Here is a 17,807-nt window from a genome sequence, read left to right as displayed (position 1 = left end):
ATTTTTAAGTGGGGTGTTTGGGACAGAGAGAGACATACAGTACCTCTGTCCTCCCTCTCTCTGCTCTGAGTGAGCAGTGCTCCTCTGGTTTATTTTGAGGTGGTCTTATCACAGCTGTTGTATCTGTGGTGGCAGCCTGTCCAAGCCCCTCGACACTCTTCCTTTTCCCCCTCTGGCCCTTGGTCCCGGTAAGACCCTGTTTGCTCCTTACCCTGCTTCTTCAGGGCATTTAAACTAAAATAGCATAAAATTAACCTTAAATTCTGTGCTTTAAGTGGCTTTTTCAAAGCCCTTTTTCTTCTTAAAAGTACTTAAAACTGTTTGTCTGAATTTAGTGACTTAAAGATTAGAAGATGTGTGTTGAAACTGACTGAGACTTGCCTGTGTCCGTTGTTAACAGAACATTTTGTTATAGAAAACATTTTCCTTTTAATAACTGCTTAATTCCTCTGACTGTGAACCCACTGTTGGCTCCTTGTACAGCGAACAAATCAATAATGCCTTTTCCTACAGTCATTTATTCAGTTTCCATCTGCCTCCTTTGCAAATATCGAATATAGATGGGGTCACTTCTGTCACATTGATTATTCTTTCTTACTGAGTATTAATAGTTGGAAAATGCAGCTTTTGTGCACACAACCACTGACATTGACATCAATAAGAGTGGATTAGAAATAAATAAATAACTTGCCCATATTAAGAAGTTCTTAAAATAGCCCGTGGGTCTGGAACAGGTGCCATGTGCTCTGCTTGTGAAAGCACAGGCAGTGTGAAGGCTGCACTAATTTTATGCGAGTAAACAGGCTCCGGCTGTGAGCCTGAACAACACAAAACAGTTGCAAACAGGCATTAAGGCTTTATATCACTTAATGTCAATCATTGTGGTACTAATAAGCTTTGCAATAATGTTAATAGACTGGTGTTTTTCCCTAAATGTGCCTGTCTTAAGCATACTATGCTGTCAAGACCAAGAAAATACTGTTTGTTCTGTAGCAGCTACAGTTATTTTAAAAAAAAGCATCTGTCTTCCACTCAGCTCCTTCAGTACAGCTGTTTTTAATTCATGTGCCTTGCTCAAAGGCTCCATGGTGGTGCTTGCTGAGGGAGGTGATTCACGCCTGTGGCTCATCCTGCTGCCATTAAGTAGGAATGAGCTTAACTTAATATACAGCAGTGGTAAACAAATCATTACAATTGTTGATCATTAATTACAATAATATAAATACAAAGTGTAACCTGACTGATACCGGAATGAAGATGCTCATACAGATTTTGATTTAAAAAAAAACATCTGTTTGTTTGTTTTAACATAAACAAATAAGTATAACTTCATGTATTAGAATAGATCATACTGGGTGGAATGTTTTACAGTTGAAAAGTAAACTGGTGAGTTGTCTCTGGTGCACAAACTACTGTATTTAGTAGTGACACAGGATCTAAATTACCTCAAACATATCTAACATTTCTCTCTCTATTTATCGACTGATTTATCGTCCTGGCGGATTCGCCGGTCTAGCTCCACAGGCCCTTTTCATAGAAAACATTTTGACCGCTGAAGCACAGGTGTAAATAATAAATTCCATTGAGCTGCTTCAGTTTCAGAGTCTTGGTATTGTGCATGTTGGCTCACTGTCGCACTGTCATGGCTTACTGGGAGCCATCGTTCATATTATTAGTGACACCTTTGTTTTTCCTACTGTGACAAGTCAAAATATCTGCTGTGGAAAACCTCTTTTCATGTAGCCTAAAATGAGCAAATCTACTTTCTACTGAGCCAACAGTTTGTTTGATCAAGTATTGTACTAAACGAACCTTCAAAAAGCAAAGATGAAGAAAGCCAGTCTTTCGCAAAATCTAAATACACGTTTGGACACACACCTGATTTAATAGACACTGGTTTGTTGGATTCAGGTGTATTTCTATTAAAAATCAGATAAATAATCAGAAATGACACCCAGTGCAGCCGAGTAGCCAAGTTTTCCTCCTCTACGCACCGACTGTACATACAGAATGAATTAACATGTGAAAACCAACTGAGTTTCTCACGAGAGACTAAATCGTTTGGACAACAATGTCAGGATGAGGTGAAATATCACTTTTATCCCTCAGGTCCGTAACAGAATCCCACTGTTTGCCTCTCAGTACTAGCTCAGAATAATGGAGGCTTGTCAGGAGAACAGCCCTGCACCCACGGGTCCCCAGGCAGCGCCAGCCAAGGGTCGGCACATTGACCTGACAGAGGACCTGGCCCAGCAGCTGGAGGACATCATTAGCACCTACCAGGCTGCCGAGATTCCCGCTGAGCCAGAGGACACAGAGGAGGTCACAGCCGTCAAAGAGACAGACGCCCGCAAGGACCAGAAACTGGAGAAGAAGATGCTCAAAAACCTAGGTGTTTTGTTTTTTTTTTTTTTTAATAACGTTTTATTGATTGTAGCTGAGGTGGGTTTGATTCAGCGCTGTCAGCGAAAGTCCAAGTTGTACTGAAACTGATAGGTGTGTAAGCGAAGCTGTAATGCGTGTAAGTGCATCCATCTGCAACAGACGCGCAGGTATAATAGTATTTCCACATGCCTTTTTATAGTTGACTCAGCTGGCAAAATGATTTTTCACACTATAGAGCAATAAAGTTTATCTAGTGTGTGATAAGTCTGATTCACCTCGTGCTCAAGGGTGATTAAAATAAATTCAGCTAAAACCTGACTCGACTTATAAGTGATATTTAACCTGAAATTCTCTGTGACTGTTCAGGGAAGGAAGCCATGCTGCTGATGCAAAGTCTGAACAAACTCGACACTCCAGAGCAGAAACTGGAAGCCATCATCAAGAAACACGCTGAGCTGGTGAGCTGGATTACAGATGATCAGAGAAAAAGTTGAAATTAGACTAAATTATACTAATCTCCAGGATGACGCTAGAAAGCGGCATGTTGTGCATTTCTTTGTGTGTGTGTGTGTTTTTTTTCCTGCAGTTGGAGGAGCATCGGAGCGATCAGAAGCAGCTGAAGGTTCTGCAGAAGAAGCTCCTCCAAGTGATGAAGGAGAAGGACCAGCTGCAGAGCGAGCACAGCCGGGCCGTGCTGGCTCGCAGTAAACTGGAGGGACTCTGCCGAGAGCTGCAGAGGCACAACAAGACCTTAAAGGTAGTTCGGCTTCTGTCGTCTCGGCCTCTCGTGTAGTAGTATTAGTTGTAGCAGTAGTTAGTGTTATTTAAGAGTAACCAAAGCAGGGTTTACCGAATTAAATTTAAGACTTTTTAAGACCTTATTAAAACCATTTAAAATGCAATTTAATGCCTGTTTCACAGTCGTACCAAGAAGAGATAGAGAAGAGAGAACTCCTGCACACTGTCCTTTATTGCAAATAAAAGGACACTTCTCTTGCCTATGGACATTTTCTCCTATGCACCTGTCTACAAGAAACTGAAGGTGTTCATTAGCCTTTACAGCCACAATCATACCGGCCAAAATATGAAAGAATAATGGAAACCCAGTAAGGGTGATATTGCCTAGAATTATTTATTATTATATCTTTTTTTCAGTACTTTCAAGCAGTATTACAATCATTTCTAATGATTTAATCAATACATTAATGTGACCTGGACCTGAATAAGAATTATTAATTAATGTAAGTTCATTTTTAGTAAGTTTTTTGCTGAAATCGACTCTTTCCATGATGAGTGGATAAGTTTCCAGGCTACTGTAGCTTGCAGTAGTGACTGTGTTTTCTACAGGTTTGATGGTGAAGACTGAAACGCCACAAAAAAAATAGATTAAACAGCTTCCTGCAGCACAACCCACTGCTGAAAACAATCCCACTTTTAGATTATAGGTGTATAATGTCTCCTGACAGATATTGAAATATTTGAACTTAACATTACTGCCTACAGGCAATAGAACATATTTAAAACCTTTGTAAATGAAATTTAAGACTTTTCAAGACCTACAGATGCCCTGTATGTAAATACCAAACTCAAATCTCTTACAAGCATTACATCTAATCTGAGCCACTGAAACCTGCCATTTGCTCTTAGTTGATTTTTGCTGCCGGGTGGTGTCAACATATGTTGTTCTCTACAGGAGGTGACATCAGCTGGCACCAAAGATCAGCCATTATGTCAAAGCTCAGGCTTTGACGTCATTGACCGCCACACCCACAACTCATGCTGCGAAGCAAAGTGTTGTTCAACTGCAGATTATATTCTTAAATTCTGGTGGAAATCCCGAAGTTTCAGAGGATATGAAATATAACACGTCAGGCAGCGTTTTGGGGAAATGTGATGCACAAGATATCTATAATATATTTACGTTGGATATAAGGGGGCGACTTTGGTTTGGGTGTATGTGATACTGTCATACAGAGTGGAAAAGGGTTTCACGCAATTTAAAGAAACATGAGGAGGAATCTAAGGGTAAAATTAACAATTTAAGAGGTTAAAAGGAGGTTACTCTTTTGAAATTGAAACTGATGAAATTGTTTGAGGTATTAAAGATTAACTGAAGAAGTCCTGTCATGTTAGAGGTGATATTTCCAGAGAACTACATAAACCTGACTGTTTTACACTAACTTTTACATATAAAATATTTTACTATATATAAAAATATGAGGCTTTCTGCAAGCATGTCAACTGATTCTCGTGTCTACATAAACAGTACATACACATATATGGTAACCAGACTTAAAATAAATTAGCATGTAAGCTGTGACTGTGACACTCTCTGCCATGGCCGCCAATAACCAATTAATTACATTCAATGAAACGACAAAATGGACTGCTCACTTTGAGGTGGTAAAGAGACACTGATTAAACTGGGAGTTATATCAACCAGGGGGGAAAACTACAGATGCTTCTACTTTTATTGTTACCGTGCTAAAGCTGCAAATTTATTATGTGAGATACAGTTTTATTGGCTGTAACATCCAAACCTGAAATGCAGGAGGAGACCCTGCAGAGGTGCAGAGAGGACGACCTGAAGAGGAAAGAGATCACCACCCACTTCCAGGGGACGCTCAGTGAGATTCAGGCCCAAATCGAGGAACACAGCACCCGCAACACCAAGCTGTGTCAGGAGAACAGCGCTCTGGCCGAGAAACTGAAGGGACTCATTTCACAATACGACCAGAGAGAGGCGGTATGGATCCTGCTACACGCTGAACACACACACACACGGGTTCAAAACAAGAGAGTCACAATAAGCACATGGAAGCATTTGAAAGTGAATTTGTAAAAGATGCAAACTTAACTGACACCACTTGAACTGTACTGATGTAAAACCTCACACATCTGGGCCTCCGTGCCCTTTTCAAAGACATGAATTATTTGCAAATTTTACCGAGGTCTTACATGTATTAGTTACAGTATTTCAGTTTTATGTGGCCAAAGCTCCTTGAGCAAGAAATGAAACTGTGAAAACGACTCATAAATTCACCTGAATGTCTTCCAGAACCTCGAAAAGGTCTTCAAGCACAGAGACCTGAAGGAAAAGCTGCTGGAAACCAAACTCCAGCAGGCAAACATGATTCTGAAGGACGCAGAGGAGAAGCACAAGCTCGAAAAGGAGCATGTACGTGTAATTCGTGTCTGATCAGATTTGTTGAGTAGCATTTTAACAAACACATGTGCGATTCTAATCCCCCCTAATGCTCATTTTCATTGAACATTTCAAATATTTCCACAGCTGCTAAAACAGGCGGCAGAGTCTAAATTGCAAGTGAAGTTCATGAAGGAGCAAGAGGTCGATATGAAGACCCAGGTACAGTAACAGGGCATCGTGGGCAAAACTGGGCTTGTTTTTCTACACTCCCTAGAGGCACGTGTAATGTTTTCCTCACCGTTTCTTCGCAGCTCGAGATGTACTCCAAGAAGTTTGATGAATTCCAGGGCACAGTATCAAAGAGTAACAGTGTCTACAGCAGCTTCAAACAGGACATGGACAAAGTAAGAACGGTTTTAAGTCGGCTTGATGATATTGCTGCGAGTATTTAGTTTATCTGCAAATACAAAAGGTGAAAAAAACAGGAATAAGGAAAAAAAATCCCACGAGATTTACAATAACACTTCACTAAAGAGGGAAAAAAAATATCTATTTTTAGAAGTGGCTTTAATTGTGTGCAGTGTAACATGATGTTTTTTTGTGTGTGTTGTAGATGGCCAAGAAAATGAGAAAGCTGGAGAAGGAGTGCCAATCATGGAAGACTCGCTTTGATAACTGCAACAAGGGTCTCATTGATATGGTGGCAGATGTAAGGGACACATTTCTTCACCCATTTAGGAATAAATGGCGATTGATATATATATAGAGAAAGACGAAGACGTCCACACTTCTTACTGGTGTGTCCAATCTGTCTTTATCTTTTCCAGAAAGCGCTGAAGGAAAAGGAGTTTGAGCTCGTCACCATCAAGAACCAGAAGCTTGAGAATCTGTGCAGGGCTTTGCAAGAGGAGAGGAAGAGTCTTTATGAAAAGGTGCAGGGAGCTGGAGGTCATCCAGATGTCAATGCTGCTGAACCAACAGAGAAGGAGGGCGCTGAGGAGCAGGATACCCCTAAAGACCCTAAAGACGATCACCCCGTCCAGAATACTGCAGCCCCCGCTGGGACCCCAACACTCGACACTCCCTTGACCAAGGAACTGGCTAAACTGAAGGCCGAGCAGTCCCGTCTGAAGGAGATCGCTGGTTCTTTCTCAATCTCTCATGTTATACCCACAGACACAGTGGTCGCTAGCCAATCACAAGGACTCTCTGAGGGCGTCCAGGAGCCAGAGAAGAACCACATAGAGGCGAGCAACGGCGAACACCTCCAGGAGGCCAAGGAGGACGGGAACCAAGAACGGAGAGATTTGGAAATGGAGTCTGTCGATTAATGCTGAAACTACTGTGAAAAAAGAAATCTGGTTCATATGAGATTCATCGCAATAAAAAGAAAAATGCTGCCTTTATGTTCAGTGTCTGATCCTGATGTGTCAACATTTAAAGATTTAAGAGGTTTATTTTTGTTCCTGCAAACAGACCAAAACTACACATTTTTGTACTTTTATCAAAAAGTTAAAAAAAAAGTTTTAACACCCATCCCTCAATTCCTTTTTACAGACCAATAAGGTTGTTGAGTTCTTCTGCCGCTCCACAAAAACAATCAATGAATGTAGCTCTCATCATCCAAATAAAGTGCTAGCCGTCAGCTTCCCTAAATCATGTCCATAATCATCATTAGGTGAAATGTTGGCCCAACTACTTAAAGTATTATACTTCATTCTTACTCCTGTTAATGAAGAATGAAACTGTGGAACACCTGAGGGATTTTAGATTTAATTAAAATTGTGAATTCAGGGTGAATATTGTGATCGGAACAAAAAAGATTGCATGCATTTTCACTCATTTGCAACCTTCTGACAGACATATTTCCCTTTAAAATGCTGGTATTACACTTTCATTAAGTTGGGGGATTCAAAAGAGACAAATTAAAAAATGTGATAAAAATCTATGAAATAGAGGCCGAGATATCCTGACTTCTAGTCGTTAGTATGGGTCAAGCTCCCACACCTGCAATGATTAGTTGATTAGTAGATGGACACAAAATGAATTGGCAACTATTTTGATAATTCATTAATCATTTTGAGTCATTTTTAAAGAAAAAATATCCAAATTCTCTGATTCCAGCTTCTTAAATGTGAATATTTTCTGGTTTTCTTCTGTGTATTCTTCTTGATAGTAAACTGAATATTTTTGGGACAAAAGACGACATTTGATCGACATTTTTCACCATTTTCGGACATTTTATGGACCAAACAACTTACTGATTAATGAAGAAACTAATCGGCAAACTAATCGATGAGAAAATAATCTTTAGTTGCAGCCCTAAATGCAACAATAGCATCTTTTCATTAGATCCTCTCTGCATAGTAAATACTCATGTTTTCAAGCGCTCTCAGTTTCTAACGCAGGCTTTCTGTTATAAATTTGTTGCCTCTGTGCCCAAGCCAAGATAACCCCGATGACATTATTGGAAAACTCCTCCAGAGCTAAACAAGAATTTACACAACTGTCTCTGCAGGCTGAGTAGTACTTCATGTGTAAAATAGGTGGCGTTCCCCTTTAAACTGAGCTCTTTTGTCTCCACGTTTGTCCGGAGTGAACTCACTGTGGTGCACTGATAAGAAGTTGCATAAGAAGTTATAAGAGATTCAAACAGAAAATGGCTGAACAAGCACAACCGGCTGCAGGCTCTTGTGCGAAAGCTCTCACAGCTTTTGTTGGAAATGGAAAATCTCTGCTGGACCTCGCTGAGAAGGAGAGCGGGGAAGGTAGGCAGCATTTTGTGAGGCCAGACAAGTGCAAACAAAAATAGACATGCAGACAGCGTGTTCTGCAGTTGGCAAGCGATTTGTGGCCGCACCACAAGTGGGGCAGCAGGAGGCCTGTCAATCATTAGACATAAAGAATGAACCTAAACGGACTGTTACACACTAACTTCATGTGCTTTATCTCTCACAGTCTCTCTCCAGGAATTCATCAGGCAGAAAATCCGCATAGAGCAAAAACAGTCACTGCTGGGTCTGATTGAGGCTGGTGCAGCTTTGTACAAAAGGTTCTGAGCAGGATTTGAAAAGCCTGTAACTGAGGAAGCTTCTGCCAATTTTACTGCTGCTGTTAGAATATATTATTGTAAAAAGTATTTATGAGCTTCATAGCGCCAAAGATTTAGCTTTGCAATCTTAGATATGTAGAGATGTTTACTTGTGTTTTTGTCTAATCTCACAGCCTGTCTGTTAGGAAGAAAAATGATATGGAGGATCTACTGCGGAAAAACACTCAGTAAGCAAAAATAAAACATAATTCTTCTTCCTGATGCATAAAGCAAGTCCTTGCTTCTACCTCCAAAACAAAGGCTCTGGGTACAAGTGGAGTTCTGATCAGTGCATTTGATTATTAGGCTCTGTTCACCCAAATATTGCAGATGAATAAAATAAAATAATACATTTTTATGTATATGGCCTTCAACTTAGTTCTGTAACTGATGTGAAGTAGTAAAAAGCTGCTGAGAAGGTCCTGATTGTGCAATAGCGAACCTCCATGTGCATTTATTCATATTATTCAGAAAATAACTCACAGTCCTTATAAACTAAAAAAACTCTATAAACTGTGTTGAATTTCATGTGCAGATGTGCTGCTCTGCAGGACGCTGTGCAGGACTTTCAACAGCTTGAGGTGAGTTATTGAAATACAAAACATATTCTTGAAAATATTCTCAACTCAAGCATCGTCTGAATGTTACTGCTTTTATTTTTACGGTGTGTGGCTGATGTAACACAGGTGCAGTGGGATGCCTTTCTCCAGCGTTTGGATGATGAGTTACAACTGAACGCTAAAACTCTGGATGGGCGGCTTCAGTCAAAGAGTATTTCACCTGATGTACCTCTCGTTGATGCCAGAACAGGAGAGTGAGTTTGATTCATTGGGTCATTCTTGTCAAATCAGACAGAATCCAGTAAAAGTGGTTGCAGCACCGTCTCAGATTTTGTCCAAAGTCTGTCTATAAAACATTTGGGTCCCAAAACTAAGGCCTGTAAAATATATGTATATATATATATTTTTTGGCCCTTGATATTTTTTAATTTTTACAACTCTCAAAAACACCTCATGTGGTAAGCCATGTTTGAGCATTAATATCTTGAAAAGTGTTATTCCTAGCTTCACTAAACTTTGTAGGATGGAGGACAAACATGTTCTCAGTATGACTGAACCATTAAAAGTTTATACTGAATGGCTATTGATTTTCTAAAAGGCCCTAGATTTGGAAAAAAAAGTGCAAAATTCTTAAATGAGAAATGTGGGGTAGCTAGCAGGAACATGAAAATGTACATGGATTTTGCTTGATGTACAATTATTAAGTGTACAAAGTGCCAATGTCCTTCTGTTTTTCCCTCATACAGAAATAGACACAGATTTGAGAGATAAAAACTCTCATTTCAGGATTACATTACAATTCCTGTATCATAGAAATTGTAAGAAATAAAGGATAAACATGTTTTCAGTATGTTCATTGGCATAGAGAGCATCTGAGATGGGAAGTGTGTGTCCAATAAGGTCCTGGATATTGAAAATAAATGAAATGTTTTTGATAAAATCTCTGGTATAAGGAGGAATAAGTGGTATCCTAAATGCCCCTCTCAAGCTCCAGTGGGAGTATCTGAATGTGTTTCCAAAGTTGGATGTGTTTATTAATTATTTATTAATGACTTACAGTAAAATGAGCCCACAGAAAACATGTATTTCTTTACTCCAATCAATATTTCAGAGGCTGGGACACATGAGTACAGATGATAAGGGAAAACCCTTCTTCTTCATTATGGATGTTTTATTCCTACAGTTAAAACAATGCCTTTTAACTATGTGTATTTATCTATGAAAGGAACATGGAAGGACATTGTCACTTTGTACACTAAATGAACATACATTAAGCTATTTCCATGTACATTTTCATGTTCCTATTAGCTACCCCACATACCATTTTTGTCCAATGGAAATGACCAAAATATTGGTACCACACCTTGTTTTATTCATAATATCTTCATGTCTATCGGTGGTAGAGACCTCACATATTGGCACAAAATTAATAAAAGATTGTATTTGCAGAAAAAATAATGATTGATATCATATTGGTGCAAAAATGTGGGCTTGTAGTACCCTCAATATCACTCATTTAGGAATTTTGCACTTCTTTTCCAAATCTAGGGCCTTATAAAAATAAAATGGCATGCAGTAAAGACTTTTAATGGTTTTGGCAGAAACAGAAAACATGTTTGTCTTCCATCCTACAAAGTTTGGTGATGCTAGGAACAATACTTTTCAATACTTATCTGATTTGACACGGAATGACCCCTTTATTGTTTACGTACTCAATTAAAATACTATCTGTAAAAATGTTGCTTGTATGTTTTGCAGAGCAGTGACATTACAGAAATATCTCGGGAAAGGTAAAAAGATTCTGCTGGTGTTAATCCGACAGTTCTCCTGTCTGCTCTGCCGTCTTCACCTTCAGGATTTGGAAAAGAATAAGGTAAACAGCACACGCTGCAAAAACAATGTTCGCTAGCCTTTTGTTTTTCACCCTTTCAGACAGAAAATACAATGACCAACTGCAACCTTGGTCGTTGTGAGAAACACTGGCAACACCATCTCTCTGCCACTGACAATATATGAAAGGTTTCATTACATATTATGAACATATTGTAAAATAAATAACAGAATTAATAGTTGTTCTCACTTTTTAAAAACATACCATATGTTATCCTCCATACTACGGAGTACAGTGAGTTTCACTTTCATGCTAGTAGGTCACTTTAGTCTTCTGACCAGGATCTACTGGCTTTCCCTCGCTCTGGGCTGAAAACTAAAGGTGATCGTGCCTTTGCAATAGTGGTTCCAACACTATGAAACTCTCTTCCTGTACGTATATACGGTCTGCGGTCTCCATAGATGCTTTTAAAAAACAATTGAAGACCCATCTTTTTAAATTGGCTTTTGTATCACCTTGAGTTGTGTGTGATGTGAAGTGATAGTTTGTTTGTTTCTTCTTGGGGTCACCTGTTGCCTGAGTTTTGCTTTTATGTTAACTTTAACTTATGTTCTTATTGTTTCTATATTTCTATGGTCTTAATTTTAACTTTAATTCCTGTGAAGCACTTTGTGAATTTTATTTCTGTGAAAGGTGCTACACTAAATAAACTTATTATTATTATTATTATTATTATTATTATTATTATTATTATTATTACAGTAAATATTCTTCAACTAATTTTGGACTTGAATAAAATCCGGAAGGTGTAAAAATATTTAGTAATTTTCTACACCTTGGTAGAAAACATCTACTGTACTGAGTGCTTACAGATGTTCAGTATGTTGCTAATAGATAATGGAAAAAAATATTCTATTGTTGAGCTGGTTCAAATCTAACTAATCTGATCCGACATCAAACTATGGGACCTGTTATTGAATGTTTTCCTAAAAAAATACAGGTATTATTATTAGACTTGACTGTGCTGGCTTCTAACGTGTGTACACTGTGTATCACGGGTATGTTTGTAATTAATTGTTAAAACATGATGATGTGCACATGCCTGAGATGCAATATGTGTAGCTGATCTAATCTTTATGCTCTGCTTATTTGGGTTGTTTTCTGTTCTTTTTCTCTCCTAATTATAAAAATTTCATAACTGTCACAATTACGAATGTGCAACAATTCAAAATGCAGCGTTTGGAGCATTTTCCTTCAGTTACAACACATACTTGGAAGTTTAAGCAATATTCTCTTACAGGTTCATGATTACATGACTTCTGAGTAAATTATTACTCTTTAAACTGAACACAGAATGAACACAGTGAGTTTAGAGTTCAGCATAATCAGACCGAAGACTTGAAAGCTTCCAGTCATGCTTCCACATCTGGCTGCTGTCGTGGAAATTTTTGCACTCAAGAACACACAAAGACACGAGAGAGCATTTAAAATTGTTGCTTGTTGAAGCAGTTGTAGACACTGTACAATCCATCACACAATCAGTAACAATAATACAAATATCCAAATACAAAAATACAAAACAAAAATACAATTATCTTGTTTTTTTGGAGAGAAAGCATGTTGTTCAGCCGGCCCTTTCCCTAAATATTGCAAACCAGACAGCTTTATACCTCCCAAGAGGCAAAGTTAAAAACAGTCTGGTCCCTAAAACTTCCACAAACCGTTACACCTTCTTACAAACAGATATGGTCATAGATGATCTAACAGAGACCTAACGGTCAATCCTTCAAATTTAGCTCGTCTAGTTACCTCATAAATAAATAACCACTTTTTAAAATCTCTCACACACTGCCAGAAAACTTCCTTTGAACTATTTGAAAATAGTCCAAAGTCGTCTTTGGAGGTAATAACTCTCATTTTTAACATTGCTTGTGCACCGTCAGACATGATTATTTAAAATTGACATCACATCTGTGAATCTAGACGGTAGAGATGCACCGATACCGATACTGATATCGGATTTTGGTCTCTGTAATGACCGGCTCGCGGGCCACAGCAATAGAGGGAGACGCACGCCAAACTCAGCAACAACAAACTGAAATTTATTAAAGTAAATAACAATAATGGGGTGTGGAAGTCAGTATCAGTGATGTTTGAAAGTGTATGAATGCGTTGAGGTGTATGTTGTCAGTGCAAAACCAAACCAAAAAGGGAAGCACAACCACAGCTTGGTAAGAGGGGAAAGGATCAGAGGACTGGAATCAGGGCAGGCAGGCTTAAGTAATCTCTGGGGCACTGGCCAGGTGTTCCCAGTTAGTACTCAATTGGCAACTCAGCTCCACCCATCAAAGGACTTGCAACACAGACATAAACCAAGGGACCAAGGGCAACAGGCTCTGGGGCTGTCACAGTCCGATACCGACTCGGATATCATTATTTTAATAAATAACAAGTAAATTTATATCTACGTATTTATTTGTTGCATTTTGTTTTACAAAGTTAGGAGAGCAATGTTTAAATCAAGCCTGATGTTGCATTACACATAAAAGAATGATCCCAGTCTCTTCCACATAGCTTATTACTTATTATGAAACACTGGTATCAGATCAGCACTCGGTATCAGCTGATACCCAAAGTCCAGTAGATCCCTACTAGACGGTCTCTATTTTCATCCTCATTTCCATCCTTTATCTTGCGCTATAAAATACAATCTACCATATTTTACATTTAATGTTAACATTATGTTGCAGAGCACCCTTGATGCGCACTCAGTGGAGGCGGTGGTTGTCTCGTTCGGCTGTCAGGAGGGAGCTTCACACTGGCTGCAGGAGACGAGCTGTCAGTTCGACATGCTGTTGGACCCTGATAGAAAGGTCAGGGGTCAACATGAGGCGATGCTGCAGAAAACAAAGCTTTTTTTTTCCTGATTGATAAATCTACTGTTATGTTTGATATTGCAGCTGTACGCCGCATTTGGTTTGGGAGCGTCTCTGAAGAAAGTGTTAAACTTCAGTAACATGCTGCGTTATGCTGAATACGTGGTGGACAATTATGAGTTTCCAAGAGGACTGGCATCGATTCAAGACGACATGTTTCAGGTAAGTTAAAAGTATAAATCATCAGGTATTGATGTTCCTCCAGCTCCTCCAGTGAAACCTCTCATTTAACCAACAGAGTGACTGATAATAACGTCCAAAGAAATCGTAAATTTTGAGTGATTTTCACATAAAATACACACTCAAAGTAAAATATATAATTTGTGACTTTGATTTGATAATTCTCCTTTTAGAAGTTGGGTTTTTATTTTGTTTCATGTGTTAAATGTTGCATGTTTTGAGCCAATTATCATTTTTGTTTTTTAATCTATAAACAATAATAAAAAAGGATATGAAGTTTTAGATACACAGTAATTCTCTGCTGATGTATTTTGCAGCTGGGGGGCGACTTTGTTTTGGACCAACATGGGAGGGTGCTGTTCTCTCACTGCTGTCAGAGTCCAATAGACCGACCCTCGGTGGAAGACATTTTATCTGCACAGTGAAGATTAAACTCCTTCATGCACAACATTGATTAATTACAGAGAATTAAACAGAAGTAACTAAACAGCAAGTTTAGGATAAGAGTGACTTTTAGGCAGAGATGTAAACTGATTTATACTGAAGCATTTGTTGGATTAAAAATATGAGAATCATGTAAAACAGAAATGCAACGTTTTGTTTTTGTTTTTCTATTGAATGACATGTTATTGTACAATGAAGTAAGTCTTAATTTTGTAACAAAACTGATGAAACTAATTAACAACATGAATATTCAATAAAGACGTGTGGAGCATGTTCGTTTTATTATATGCTTGGACGACAAGTTGAAACAATATTCTGTTACGTGCTATATCTTTACATTTTGTCAGTCACATATTTCTCATTGGTTTACACTGTAGACAAGCACAATGCAGTTTAGGTTAAAGGTGATATAACATCATATAGTCATCAAGCTTCCTCTTATGTTCTCTCTTTGGCTGCCATTTATAAAGTTCAACGTGTGCACACAATAATGCACAAAAACGCCCAGCAATGAAATACAAAACCCTGCAACAAATCCTACCTTTGTGTATCTTATAAAAAGGTGTTGATAAAAGGTACTGAGGCTGCATTTTGGGGAGCGGGAGTTTCTACTATCATCCGCCTAAACTAATCTGACAAAAGTGATACAGCGGTGTTATGTCAGAAGTACCGACAGAAGAAGAAAACTGTGCTAATAGACTGTAAGATAAGATAGAGCTTCATTCATCCTGAAGGAATTTTTTTGTTCCCAAGATGCTTGATATACTTAGAAAAATATACTATCTGTAGAGTGTATATGGTAAAACAATGAAATAAAAAGAATAAAACAGGTAAAATAAAGGAAAGTGCAAAGACTGCATGGATTTAAGTGCAGGATACTGGTTCAGTGGTAATATACTGCACAGTATATGCAACCAGTAGGGAGCTGCTTGTATTATATTTGTCATTGCACTGCTTTATCCTCACTAAACATCTTTTATATTTCTCTTTGAAGCACAGAAATGAGCAAAGTAACTTTGACAGAGTGGGTGAGAACAAACCATTTGTCCCCATTTCCACCATCATTGCCATATCGCTTACTAATTTAACTATGCTTGTTAATTGTTTGTTTTAGTCATAGTTCCATCATTAATCTGTAACTTGCAGACGCATACTATCCCAGGTTTGTTTGTTTTGTAACCATACGTTATGTATGGTTACACTTCATATAACAGCAACATTTCTGGTTAAAGTAAAACACAGATAAGTATTGTTGAACCTGCAGTGTGGAACTCTTACATATAAATGAACGCTCATTACATCGTCTTTTACACAACGCTGATTAAGTCTATCACCACCAGATAAATCTCTCTGTATTTCACAGTATATGGTGTTTTTAAATCTCACGTTGGGCGCGACATTCCCGTGCTGGGCAATTGGCTGTTAATCGTGCAGCTCTTCTAGACTTTCCAAATGTTATCTGTAACGACTCAGAACCCAAAAGCACGATATCAGAGACAGGAGCAGAGTCCAGTATACTTTAATCAGTTCAAAAAAACGAGCAGGGTCATAAACCAGGGACTTAGGCAATTCTCAAGACCGGGAAACAGGCAGGATCTAAGGTAACAGGTAAGCGAACAGGTAGGTATAGAAATGCTGGAAGGCTAGGCAAACACACTAGACAATCTGGCAAGGGGCATGTGAATATGGACCAGTATATCTAGGGAATGACTGATGAGCCAAATGGGATCCAGGTGAGGAGATGGGTGGGGAAACTCAGGTGAGGGGAATGAGGTGATTGCAGGGCAGATGGGTGTGGCAGGATCTGCAATGACAGGAGAGTTTAGAGATCAGACAGGTGAACAACATGAATAGTCACTAAGACGGTGAACCCGTGACATCATCGGACTGAATGGATCAAATTCTGATAGTGAAACGAGTGACGCTCAAAACAATTTATGCACTGTTTTACAGCAATAACAGTAGTTTACGGCCAGTGGTGTACTGACCATTGGGCATACTGGGACAAATCCCAGTGGGCCATCAAATCATATCTGTTTTTACAGGCCCTCTCACAATCACAATCGACAATCACAGCCAAGCGCCCCCCCCCTTTGCTCTCACTGCCAGAAGGGGGAGACAAACATCCTGCACTCCAGCTTTTAGTTTACTAATTGTTTATTGGTTTAGTTCTGTGTTCCATAAGTTAATCAATTTCTTTCTTTGCTACATACTACACCCAGCATGTGGTCCAGAGCCAAAAACAAGAGGCACCCAATCACTTCCTGTTTTTATACACTGGGTGACATCGTCAGTGATGTCACTGGATTAGACTAAGTATGGGGGGATTTATTCTACTCGGTTAAATGTTTGGTTTAGTATCTGTATGATTCGTACTTATTTCGGCTTGTGGTAAGGGTTATGCTGTGGATGTTTGTATGTCTAAACAACATTGACTGATACAAATTATTATATGCCAGCTGGTATAAGAGAGGGGACACACACTCCTGCAATAAATGTGGTCCTGCCTAGTAGACTGGATGTCTATTTGAGGGGAGAGAGCTGAAATTAGAGGATGAGAGCAGCTGTGTGAACGTGATCATGCCTTAGTTTGCGTTATCCTGAGTTAAGCCAATTAAATTTGATTTGCTTGTATTTATTTCTTTTTTTGAGACACTTGTCTTTTGTTACACTGGACTGAATGAATCAGATTTTACTCACTCAACAAGTCTGTCTCCTACCACCTTCCTCTCCTCGCCACTCTGGTCAGGCTTCCTCACAAGAATGCTGTTTCCAATGATGAAACTTCAGCATGTGATATTTTGAGCACCGGTCAGTCAGCAGTGACGTCATGCACTCATTTCGCGGTCCTGTTTTACAATCCGTGCACTACTTAAGGTCAACCAAAGACAATAGACTGGTTGAATTTTTATCAGAAAACTGCACCACATAATACTTATCTAACTAGTTATGTGATAGATGTTTTTGGAAAAGGGGAACACTTACCTGTAACTTGGATTACGGTATATCCTCTTTCTTTGAAATGCTCCAGTTTTGGTTAATGTTTATGGTGACGTGACATTTGAACTACTGAGGGTCCCAAAGTGCAAATGTGTTCTTAACTTAAACTTTCTAAAGCTACTTTGTTAATTACATTGAAATCTATAAAACAGCAAACGTGATTTACTAGATTCAATTTAATAAGGCAGTTTTTCTCAGAGAAAACTGCTCCGAATTTAGACTAAAAAATCTG

The 17,807-nt window shown here is 38.8% G+C and overlaps 2 protein-coding genes across 3 annotated transcripts; both read left to right on the top strand.

The window, feature by feature from the left end:
- The first annotated feature begins 74 nt into the window (after positions 1–74).
- Positions 75–6,939, top strand: txlnbb (taxilin beta b). 2 transcript variants are annotated; one of them, XM_042437163.1, is made up of 10 exons: positions 75–188; positions 2,110–2,392; positions 2,752–2,843; positions 2,972–3,142; positions 4,937–5,131; positions 5,444–5,563; positions 5,678–5,752; positions 5,845–5,937; positions 6,147–6,242; positions 6,361–6,939. In XM_042437163.1, the coding sequence occupies exons 2-10, from the start codon at positions 2,158–2,160 to the stop codon at positions 6,862–6,864; spliced, it is 1,581 nt and encodes a 526-aa protein (XP_042293097.1). In that variant the 5' UTR covers positions 75–188; positions 2,110–2,157; the 3' UTR covers positions 6,865–6,939. The 2 variants fall into 2 exon arrangements, with proteins under 2 accessions (XP_042293097.1, XP_042293096.1); XM_042437162.1 differs by having other exon boundaries at positions 76–188; positions 2,143–2,392.
- Positions 6,940–8,126: 1,187 nt separating this feature from the next.
- On the top strand, positions 8,127–14,857 carry LOC121914120. The gene is made up of 9 exons (XM_042437193.1): positions 8,127–8,301; positions 8,492–8,585; positions 8,759–8,812; positions 9,160–9,205; positions 9,311–9,438; positions 10,943–11,057; positions 13,766–13,888; positions 13,976–14,113; positions 14,449–14,857. Exons 1-9 carry the CDS (start codon positions 8,193–8,195, stop codon positions 14,554–14,556), a joined length of 915 nt encoding a protein of 304 aa, XP_042293127.1. The 5' UTR covers positions 8,127–8,192; the 3' UTR covers positions 14,557–14,857.
- The last annotated feature ends 2,950 nt before the right edge of the window (positions 14,858–17,807 follow it).

Source organism: Thunnus maccoyii, chromosome 16 (assembly GCF_910596095.1).
Source record: "Thunnus maccoyii chromosome 16, fThuMac1.1, whole genome shotgun sequence".
Taxonomy (NCBI): Eukaryota; Metazoa; Chordata; class Actinopteri; order Scombriformes; family Scombridae; genus Thunnus; species Thunnus maccoyii.
Note: the sequence above shows the minus strand (reverse complement) of the source record. Positions and strands in the feature narration are given on the sequence as shown.

Excerpts from the sequence above, each read along its gene's own strand:
- LOC121914120 (XM_042437193.1), top strand. The coding sequence starts at position 8,193 with ATGGCTGAACAAGCACAACCGGCTGCAGGCTCTTGTGCGAAAGCTCTC. Across the intron at positions 8,813-9,159 it reads CTACTGCGGAAAAACACTCA|ATGTGCTGCTCTGCAGGACG; the intron begins GTAAGCAAAAAT and ends TTTCATGTGCAG. Across the intron at positions 13,889-13,975 it reads TGTTGGACCCTGATAGAAAG|CTGTACGCCGCATTTGGTTT; the intron begins GTCAGGGGTCAA and ends TTGATATTGCAG.
- txlnbb (XM_042437163.1), top strand. The coding sequence starts at position 2,158 with ATGGAGGCTTGTCAGGAGAACAGCCCTGCACCCACGGGTCCCCAGGCA. Across the intron at positions 3,143-4,936 it reads GGCACAACAAGACCTTAAAG|GAGGAGACCCTGCAGAGGTG; the intron begins GTAGTTCGGCTT and ends CCTGAAATGCAG. Across the intron at positions 6,243-6,360 it reads TCATTGATATGGTGGCAGAT|AAAGCGCTGAAGGAAAAGGA; the intron begins GTAAGGGACACA and ends TATCTTTTCCAG.